Here is a 12,500-nt window from a genome sequence, read left to right on the forward strand (position 1 = left end):
ACACACAGGCACGCACACACACACAGGCACGCACACACACACACACAGGCACGCACCCACACACACACACACACAGGCACGCACACACACACAGGCACGCACACACACACACACAGGCACGCACCCACACACACACAGGCACGCACACACACACAGGCACGCACGCACACACACACACAGGCACGCACACACACACACACAGGCACGCACCCACACACACGCAGGCACGCACACACACGCAGGCACGCACACACACACAGGCACGCACACACACACACACAGGCACGCACCCACACACACACAGGCACGCACGCACACACAGGCACGCACGCACACACACACACACAGGCACGCACGCACACACACACACAGGCACGCACGCACACACACACACAGGCACGCACACACACACACAGGCACGCACACACAGAGGCACGCACGCACGCACACACACACACAGGCACGCACACACACACACACACACAGGCACACGCACACACACAGGCACACGCACACACACACAGGCACGCACACACACACACAGGCATGCACACACGCACACACACAGGCACGCACACACACACACAGGCACGCACCCACACACACACACACACACACAGGCACGCACACACACACAGGCACGCACACACACACACACAGGCACACACACACAGAGGCACGCACGCACGCACACACACACACAGGCACGCGCACACACACAGGCACGCACACACACACAGGCACGCACGCACACACACACACAGGCACGCACACACACACAGGCACGCACGCACACACACACACAGGCACGCACACACACACACAGGCACGCACACACAGAGGCACGCACGCACGCACACACACACACAGGCACGCACACACACACACAGGCACGCACACACAGAGGCACGCACGCACGCACACACACACACAGGCACGCACACACACACACAGGCACACACACACACAGGCACGCACACACACACACACAGGCACGCACACACACACAGGCACGCACGCACACACACAGGCACGCACACACACACAGGCACGCACGCACACACACAGGCACGCACGCACACACACAGGCACGCACACACACACACAGGCACGCACACACACAGGCACGCACGCACACACACACACAGGCACGCACGCACACACACACACAGGCACGCACACACACACACACGCAGGCACGCACACACACACAGGCACGCACACACACACACACACAGGCACGCACGCACACACAGGCACGCACGCACACACACACACAGGCACGCACACACACACACAGGCACGCACACACGCACACACACAGGCACGCGCACACACACACAGGCACGCACACACACACACAGGCACGCACGCACACACAGGCACGCACGCACACACAGGCACGCACACACACAGGCACGCACACACACACAGGCACGCACACACACACACACAGGCACGCACGCACACACACACACACACACAGGCACGCACACACACACAGGCACGCACACACACACACACAGGCACACACACACAGAGGCACGCACACACACACACAGGCACGCGCACACACACAGGCACGCACACACACACAGGCACGCACACACACACACACACAGGCACGCACACACACACACAGGCACGCACACACAGAGGCACGCACGCACGCACACACACACAGGCACGCACACACACACACACACACAGGCACACGCACACACACACAGGCACGCACACACACACACACACACAGGCACACGCACACACACACAGGCACGCACACACACACACACTCACACTCACACTCACACACACACAGGCACGCACACACAGAGGCACGCACGCACGCACACACACACACAGGCATGCACACACACACACACACACAGGCACACGCACACACACACAGGCACGCACACACACACACACACAGGCATGCACACACACACACACACACAGGCACACGCACACACACACAGGCACGCGCACACACACACAGGCACGCACACACACACAGGCACGCACGCACACACACACACAGGCACGCACGCACACACAGGCACGCACGCACACACACACACAGGCACGCACGCACACACACAGGCACGCACGCACACACACACACACGCACGCACACACACACACAGGCACGCACACACACACACAGGCACGCACGCACACACAGGCACGCACGCACACACACAGGCACGCACACACACACACAGGCACGCACGCACACACACAGGCACGCACGCACACACACACACAGGCACGCACGCACACACACAGGCACGCACGCACACACACACACAGGCACGCACGCACACACACACACAGGCACGCACACACACACACAGGCACGCATGCACACACACACACACACACAGGCACGCACACACACACACACAGGCACACACACACACACAGAGGCACGCACGCACGCACACACACACACAGGCACGCGCACACACACAGGCACGCACACACACACAGGCACGCGCACACACACAGGCACGCACACACACACAGGCACGCGCACACACACAGGCACGCACACACACACAGGCACGCACGCACACACACACACACAGGCACGCACACACACACACAGGCACGCACACACAGAGGCACGCACGCACGCACACACACACACAGGCACGCACACACACACAGGCATGCACACACACACACACACACAGGCACACGCACACACACACAGGCACGCACACACACACACACAGGCATGCACACACACAGGCACGCGCACACACACAGGCACGCACGCACACACACACACAGGCACGCACCCACACACACACAGGCACGCACACACACACAGGCACGCACGCACACACACACACAGGCACGCACACACACACACACAGGCACGCACGCACACACACACACAGGCACGCACACACACACACACAGGCACGCACACACACACAGGCACGCACGCACACACACACACAGGCACGCACGCACACACACACACAGGCACGCACACACACACACAGGCACGCACACACAGAGGCACGCACGCACGCACACACACACACAGGCACGCACACACACACAGGCACACGCACACACACACAGGCACGCGCACACACACAGGCACGCACGCACACACACACACAGGCACGCACACACACACACAGGCACGCACCCACACACACACACACACACACAGGCACGCACACACACACAGGCACGCACACACACACACACAGGCACACACACACAGAGGCATGCACGCACGCACACACACACACAGGCACGCGCACACACACAGGCACGCACACACACACAGGCACGCACGCACACACACACACAGGCACGCACACACACACACACACACACAGGCACACGCACACACACAGGCACACGCACACACACACAGGCACGCACACACAGAGGCACGCACGCACGCACACACACACACAGGCACGCACACACACACACAGGCACGCACCCACACACACACACACACACACAGGCACACGCACACACACACAGGCACGCACACACACACACAGGCACGCACACACGCACACACACAGGCACGCGCACACACACACAGGCACGCGCACACACACACAGGCACGCGCACACACACACAGGCACGCACGCACACACACACACAGGCACGCACCCACACACACACAGGCACGCACGCACACACAGGCACGCACGCACACACACAGGCACGCACGCACACACACACACAGGCACGCACCCACACACACACAGGCACGCACCCACACACACACAGGCACGCACGCACACACAGGCACGCACACACACACACAGGCACGCACGCACACACACAGGCACGCACGCACACACACACACAGGCACGCACGCACACACACACACAGGCACGCACGCACACACACACACAGGCACGCACGCACACACACAGGCACGCACGCACACACACACACAGGCACGCACACACACAGGCACGCACGCACACACACACACAGGCACGCACACACACACACACGCAGGCACGCACACACACACACAGGCACGCACGCACACACACACAGGCACGCACACACACACACACACAGGCACGCACGCACACACACACAGGCACGCACGCACACACACACACAGGCACGCGCACACACACAGGCACGCACACACACACAGGCAGGCACGCACACACACACACAGGCACGCACACACACACACAGGCACGCACACACACACACAGGCACGCACCCACACACACACAGGCACGCACGCACACACAGGCACGCACGCACACACACAGGCACGCACGCACACACACACACAGGCACGCACCCACACACACACAGGCACGCACCCACACACACGCAGGCACGCACACACACACAGGCACGCACACACACACACACACAGGCACGCACGCACACACAGGCACGCACGCACACACAGGCACGCACGCACACACACAGGCACGCACGCACACACACAGGCACGCACGCACACACACACACAGGCACGCACACACACACACACACAGGCACGCACACACACAGGCACGCACACACACACACACAGGCACGCACACACACACACACACAGGCACGCACACACACACAGGCATGCACACACACACACACAGGCACGCACACACACACACACAGGCACACACACACACACACAGAGGCACGCACGCACGCACACACACACACAGGCACGCGCACACACACAGGCACGCACACACACACAGGCACGCACGCACACACAGGCACGCACGCACACACACACACAGGCACGCACACACACACACAGGCACGCACACACACAGGCACGCACACACACACAGGCACGCACACACACACACAGGCACACGCGCACACACACACACACACACAGGCACGCACACACACACACAGGCACGCACACACACAGAGGCACGCACGCACGCACACACACACAGGCACGCACACACACACACAGGCACGCACACACACACACAGGCACGCACACACAGGCACGCACACACAGAGGCACGCACACACACGCACACACACGCACGCACACACACGCACGCACACACACACACGCACGCACGCACGCACACACACACACAGGCACACACACACACACACAGGCATGCACACACACACACACACACAGGCACACGCACACACACACAGGCACGCACACACACACACAGGCATGCACACACACAGGCACGCGCACACACACAGGCACGCACGCACACACACACACAGGCACGCACCCACACACACACAGGCACGCACGCACACACACACACAGGCACGCACACACACACACAGGCACGCACACACACACACAGGCACGCACACACACACACAGGCACGCACACACACACAGGCACGCACGCACACACACACACAGGCACGCACACACACACACAGGCACGCACACACACACAGGCACGCACGCACACACACACAGGCACGCACGCACACACACAGGCACGCACACACACACACAGGCACGCACACACACACAGGCACGCACACACACACAGGCACGCACACACACACACAGGCACGCACACACACACACAGGCACGCACACACACACACAGGCACGCACACACACACAGGCACGCACGCACACGCACACACACACAGGCACGCACACACAGGCGCACAGGCACCCACACACGCACACACAGGCACGCATGCACACACAAAATTCACTTTGTATGTAAGAGATTAATTTAAATGAATTCCTAACGAGCGAGTCAGTGGTGAAGATGATGAGGAACACCTCCCTGGTCTCGGGCAGTTACAACACTGGGATGTTACTGGAGTTAGAGGCTATGAAGTGACTCTGTGGGGTAAAATGTACTAAACCTTCTGTGAGTAAAACGTGTCAGAACATGAGAGACCTGGGCTGGAGCTGCAGTGTAGCTCAGCTTTCTCACCGAAGTACAACAAATTCAAATACATTTTTTAAGCAGTGAGAGAGGAGAGAGAGTGCACAAAGGAAGTGCACTTGTTTGTAGTGCACACTTACAGAAGTCAAGGATGTAGAGATCAGAGTGATCCATCAGGTTAAACTCATCACCCATTCCCTGCTCTGCACATGGGCTGCAAATATACAAACACAAAGAACACAATTAACACTGAACACACACACACACACACACACACACACACACATTTTGCAGACACTCATCTTGGGCAGCATACAAAAATGCTTCTTAGGCTTAAAAAACACATCCTCTAGTTCACTGGTCAGTGACTCCTGCTGCGTTTGTGTTGGTGTGTGAGTGATAATGTGCATGTTGCTATGACGACGTGTCCCACCTCGGAAAACTCTCCATGTGACGTGGAATAAAACCCGGATCCTCCATGACCCTTCAGCTCCAGTTCTGTTTAGTGTGTCAGAGAACCTAAAGCTCATAAACACTACTGTATCTGCACTCTTACACTTACAGGCCGGCTTCTGTTCGGTTCTGTTCTACTGCACTGACCTTCACACATTTAGCAACCTCCTGGACTGAAGTTCCAGCACAGCAACAACAGCAGAGGATCAGAGTGAGGTGGTGCAGTGCAGTGTGTGAGAGGAGCATTAAGGTAAGTGCTGCTCTGTTCATGTCTCTGTAGGAGAACATCAGGCATGTAACTCTGATGAAGCAGCTCCATGAAGCCAGTGGAGGACGTGGGAGAAGTTAGAAAGATTAAAACAGGAAGTCGTTCAGCTGCATTCTGGATCTGTTTCAGAGGTGGAATGGAGCTCAGAGGCAGAGCTGACTGGAGCGGGTGAAATAGTCCAGTCTCAAGAACTGAGCCAGCACCTGAGTGACACGTGTGGTTAGAAATGTTCTCCTGACCCTCCTGGTGTTTAAAGCAGAAACCATGAGCAGGTTAGGGGTAGTGATCGGAGGTGAGGACAGTTACCACAGACGCACACACAGGAAGTGGACAGACAGCAATCTGGACATTTCCTGCCACTCTATGACACTCTCTCTCTGTCTGTCTGTCTTTCGCTCTCTCTATCTCTCTATGTGTCAGTCTATCTGTCTGTCTCTCTCTCTGCCCCCCCGTCTCTCTCTGTTTCTCTCTGTCTGTCTGCCTCTCTCAGTCTGTCTGTCTCTCTCTCTCAGTCTCTCTCGCCCCATCTCTCTAGGTATAAGGCCTTACACCCATAATCTTTCCTAAATAAACATGTGAGTTTGTAAAGAGGTTAAGAGTGGCCAAGAGCACGAGTGTGTGAGTGTGTTTCCCCAAGGGACAGCTGGTGAACTCATTACACACACACACACAGTCTAAAAGTCTTTAGAAAAACATCATCAGCGCTGAGATGGAGAGAGAAGAGACACTGTGTGTTAAAATGTTAAAGGTGAGCGAGGATAAACAAACACAGAGAGTGGACTGTAGTAGTGGACTGTAGTAGTGGACTACTGTAGTGGACTGTAGTAGTGGACTGTAGTGTACTGTAGTAGTGGACTACTGTAGCGGACTGTAGTAGTGGATTGTAGTAGTGCACTGTAGTAGTGGACTGTAGTGGACTGTAGTAGTGGACTGTAGTGGACTGTAGTAGTGGACTGTAGTAGTGGACTGTAGTAGTGGACTGTAGTAGTGGACTGTAGTGGACTACTGTAGTGGACTGTAGTAGTGGACTACTGTAGTGGACTACTGTAGTGGACTGTAGTAGTGGACTGTAGTGGACTGTAGTAGTGGATTGTAGTAGTGCACTGTAGTAGTGGACTACTGTAGTGGACTGTAGTAGCGGACTGTAGTAGCGGACTGTAGTAGTGGACTGTAGTAGTGGACTGTAGTAGTGGACTACTGTAGTGGACTGTAGTAGTGGACTGTAGTAGCGGACTGTAGTAGTGGATTGTAGTAGTGCACTGTAGTAGTGGACTGTAGTAGTGCACTGTAGTAGTGGACTACTGTAGTGGACTGTAGTAGTGGACTGTAGTAGTGGACTACTGTAGTGGACTGTAGTAGTGGACTGTAGTAGTGGACTGTAGTAGTGGACTGTAGTAGTGGATTGTAGTAGTGCACTGTAGTAGTGGACTGTAGTAGTGCACTGTAGTAGTGGACTACTGTAGTGGACTGTAGTAGTGGACTACTGTAGTGGACTGTAGTAGTGCACTGTAGTAGTGGACTGTAGTAGTGGACTGTAGTGGACTACTGTAGTGGACTGTAGTAGTGGACTGTAGTAGTGGACTGTAGTGTACTGTAGTAGTGGACTGTAGTAGTGCACTGTAGTGTACTGTAGTAGTGGACTGTAGTAGTGCACTGTAGTGTACTGTAGTAGTGGACTGTAGTAGTGCACTGTAGTGTACTGTAGTAGTGGACTGTAGTAGCGGACTGTAGTGTACTGTAGTAGTGCACTGTAGTGGACTGTAGTAGTGGACTGTAGTAGTGGACTGTAGTAGTGGACTGTAGTGTACTGTAGTAGTGGACTGTAGTAGTGCACTGTAGTGTACTGTAGTAGTGGACTGTAGTAGCGGACTGTAGTGTACTGTAGTAGTGCACTGTAGTGGACTGTAGTAGTGGACTGTAGTAGTGGACTGTAGTAGTGGACTGTAGTGTACTGTAGTAGTGGACTGTAGTAGTGCACTGTAGTGTACTGTAGTAGTGGACTGTAGTAGCGGACTGTAGTGTACTGTAGTAGTGCACTGTAGTGGACTGTAGTAGTGGACTGTAGTAGTGGACTGTAGTAGTGGACTGTAGTGTACTGTAGTAGTGCACTGTAGTGGACTGTAGTAGTGGACTGTAGTGTACTGTAGTAGTGGACTGTAGTAGTGGACTGTAGTAGTGCACTGTAGTGGACTGTAGTAGTGGACTGTAGTGTACTGTAGTAGTGGACTGTAGTAGTGCACTGTAGTGGACTGTAGTAGTGGACTGTAGTAGTGGACTGTAGTGTACTGTAGTAGTGGACTGTAGTAGTGCACTGTAGTGTACTGTAGTAGTGGACTGTAGTAGCGGACTGTAGTGTACTGTAGTAGTGCACTGTAGTGGACTGTAGTAGTGGACTGTAGTAGTGGACTGTAGTAGTGGACTGTAGTGTACTGTAGTAGTGCACTGTAGTGGACTGTAGTAGTGGACTGTAGTGTACTGTAGTAGTGGATTGTAGTAGTGGACTGTAGTGGACTGTAGTAGTGGACTGTAGTAGTGGACTGTAGTGGACTGTAGTAGTGGACTGTAGTGGACTGTAGTAGTGGACTGTAGTAGTGGACTGTAGTGTACTGTAGTAGTGGACTGTAGTGGACTGTAGTAGTGGACTGTAGTGGACTGTAGTAGTGGACTGTAGTAGTGGACTGTAGTGGACTGTAGTAGTGGACTGTAGTGGACTGTAGTAGTGGACTGTAGTGTACTGTAGTAGTGGACTGTAGTGTACTGTAGTAGTGGACTGTAGTAGTGGACTGTAGTAGTGGACTGTAGTAGTGCACTGTAGTGGACTGTAGTAGTGGACTGTAGTGTACTGTAGTAGTGGACTGTAGTGTACTGTAGTAGTGTACTGTAGTAGTGGACTGTAGTGTACTGTAGTAGTGGACTGTAGTGTACTGTAGTAGTGGACTGTAGTAGCGGACTGTAGTGTACTGTAGTAGTGGACTGTAGTGTACTGTAGTAGTGGACTGTAGTAGCGGACTGTAGTGTACTGTAGTAGTGGACTGTAGTGTACTGTAGTAGTGGACTGTAGTGTACTGTAGTAGTGGACTGTAGTAGTGGACTGTAGTAGTGGACTGTAGTGGACTATAGTAGTGGACTGTAGTGTACTGTAGTAGTGGACTGTAGTGTACTGTAGTAGTGGATTGTAGTAGCGGACTGTAGTGTACTGTAGTAGTGCACTGTAGTGGACTGTAGTAGTGGATTGTAGTAGTGGACTGTAGTGGACTGTAGTAGTGGATTGTAGTAGTGGACTGTAGTGTACTGTAGTAGTGCACTGTAGTGGACTGTAGTAGTGGACTGTAGTGGACTGTAGTAGTGGACTGTAGTAGTGGACTGTAGTGTACTGTAGTAGTGCACTGTAGTGGACTGTAGTAGTGGACTGTAGTGTACTGTAGTAGTGCACTGTAGTGGACTGTAGTAGTGGACTGTAGTGTACTGTAGTAGTGCGTAGTAGTGGACTGTAGTGGACTGTAGTAGTGGATTGTAGTAGTGGACTGTAGTGTACTGTAGTAGTGCACTGTAGTGGACTGTAGTAGTGGATTGTAGTAGTGGACTGTAGTGGACTGTAGTAGTGGATTGTAGTAGTGGACTGTAGTGTACTGTAGTAGTGCACTGTAGTGGACTGTAGTAGTGGATTGTAGTAGTGGACTGTAGTAGTGGACTGTAGTAGTGGACTGTAGTAGTGGACTGTAGTGTACTGTAGTAGTGGATTGTAGTAGTGGACTGTAGTGTACTGTAGTAGTGCACTGTAGTGGACTGTAGTAGTGGATTGTAGTAGTGGACTGTAGTAGTGGACTGTAGTAGTGGACTGTAGTAGTGGACTGTAGTGTACTGTAGTAGTGCACTGTAGTGGACTGTAGTAGTGGACTGTAGTAGTGGACTGTAGTGTACTGTAGTAGTGCACTGTAGTGGACTGTAGTAGTGGACTGTAGTAGTGGACTGTAGTGGACTGTAGTAGTGGACTGTAGTGGACTGTAGTAGTGGACTGTAGTAGTGGACTGTAGTGTACTGTAGTAGTGGACTGTAGTGGACTGTAGTAGTGGACTGTAGTGTACTGTAGTAGTGGACTGTAGTGTACTGTAGTAGTGGACTGTAGTAGTGGACTGTAGTGGACTGTAGTAGTGGATTGTAGTAGTGGACTGTAGTGGACTGTAGTAGTGGACTGTAGTGGACTGTAGTAGTGGACTGTAGTGTACTGTAGTAGTGGACTGTAGTAGTGGACTGTAGTAGTGCACTGTAGTGGACTGTAGTAGTGGACTGTAGTAGTGCACTGTAGTAGTGGACTGTAGTAGTGGACTGTAGTGTACTGTAGTAGTGGACTGTAGTGGACTGTAGTGTACTGTAGTAGTGGACTGTAGTAGTGGACTGTAGTGTACTGTAGTAGTGGACTGTAGTGGACTGTAGTAGTGGACTGTAGTGTACTGTAGTAGTGGACTGTAGTGTACTGTAGTAGTGGACTGTAGTAGTGGACTGTAGTGGACTGTAGTAGTGGATTGTAGTAGTGGACTGTAGTGGACTGTAGTAGTGGACTGTAGTGGACTGTAGTAGTGGACTGTAGTGTACTGTAGTAGTGGACTGTAGTAGTGGACTGTAGTAGTGCACTGTAGTGGACTGTAGTAGTGGACTGTAGTAGTGCACTGTAGTAGTGGACTGTAGTAGTGGACTGTAGTGTACTGTAGTAGTGGACTGTAGTGGACTGTAGTGTACTGTAGTAGTGGATTGTAGTAGTGGACTGTAGTGTACTGTAGTAGTGGACTGTAGTGTACTGTAGTAGTGGACTGTAGTAGTGGACTGTAGTAGTGCACTGTAGTGGACTGTAGTAGTGGACTGTAGTGTACTGTAGTAGTGGATTGTAGTAGTGGACTGTAGTGTACTGTAGTAGTGCACTGTAGTGGACTGTAGTAGTGGACTGTAGTAGTGGACTGTAGTGTACTGTAGTGGACTGTAGTAGTGGACTGTAGTAGTGCACTGTAGTAGTGCACTGTAGTAGTGGACTGTAGTAGTGGACTGTAGTGTACTGTAGTAGTGCACTGTAGTGGACTGTAGTAGTGGACTGTAGTAGTGGACTGTAGTGTACTGTAGTAGTGCACTGTAGTGGACTGTAGTAGTGGACTGTAGTAGTGGACTGTAGTGTACTGTAGTAGTGCACTGTAGTGGACTGTAGTAGTGGACTGTAGTAGTGGACTGTAGTAGTGGACTGTAGTGTACTGTAGTAGTGGACTGTAGTAGTGGACTGTAGTAGTGGACTGTAGTAGTGGACTGTAGTGTACTGTAGTAGTGGACTGTAGTAGTGGACTGTAGTAGTGCACTGTAGTGGACTGTAGAAGTGGACTGTAGTAGTGGACTGTAGTGTACTGTAGTAGTGCACTGTAGTGGACTGTAGTAGTGGACTGTAGTAGTGGACTGTAGTAGTGGACTGTAGTAGTGGACTATAGTGGATTGTGATTTTAATAAGATTCCTACTTTATTAAACACTGGACAGTCCCACCACAGTGTACATGAAGAAGAATAAAATCATATCTGCAACTCTAATGTTAATCTCCTGAGTCACCTGAGATGGAGGTGAGTCTGTATCCAGACAGGAAGTTGAACTGAACCTGTGATGGTCAACATGCTCAGAGATATGAAGCTGATGGTGGATTTCAGAAGGAACACCAGAGTTAAAATGTGTGATAGGAGAAGGTTGAATAAATATCTCCTCACTCTGATCTGGTGAACTTTCTGGAACAACGATCTCGTTAATCAGATTCATATTCAATTAATTGTAGTGTCCCTGTGAACCAGCTGTTACCATGGAAACCATGATGTATTCAGACAAGCATGTTACATTACTGAGCCTCACTGTTATACAGAAATAACACACACTTTCTG

At 52.7% G+C, this 12,500-nt stretch overlaps 1 protein-coding gene across 2 annotated transcripts in view; it reads right to left on the reverse strand.

The window, feature by feature from the left end:
• The window catches only part of klhdc3 (kelch domain containing 3), a 64,384-nt gene that overhangs the window by 12,017 nt on the left and 39,867 nt on the right, over positions 1-12,500 (reverse strand). For both annotated transcript variants that reach the window (XM_058385686.1, XM_058385685.1), the window contains one exon: positions 6,019-6,092. In XM_058385686.1, coding sequence (XP_058241669.1) covers positions 6,019-6,092 — 74 coding nt within the window. The remainder of the gene's footprint in view (positions 1-6,018; positions 6,093-12,500) is intronic.

Source organism: Hemibagrus wyckioides, linkage group LG03 (assembly GCF_019097595.1).
Source record: "Hemibagrus wyckioides isolate EC202008001 linkage group LG03, SWU_Hwy_1.0, whole genome shotgun sequence".
Taxonomy (NCBI): Eukaryota; Metazoa; Chordata; class Actinopteri; order Siluriformes; family Bagridae; genus Hemibagrus; species Hemibagrus wyckioides.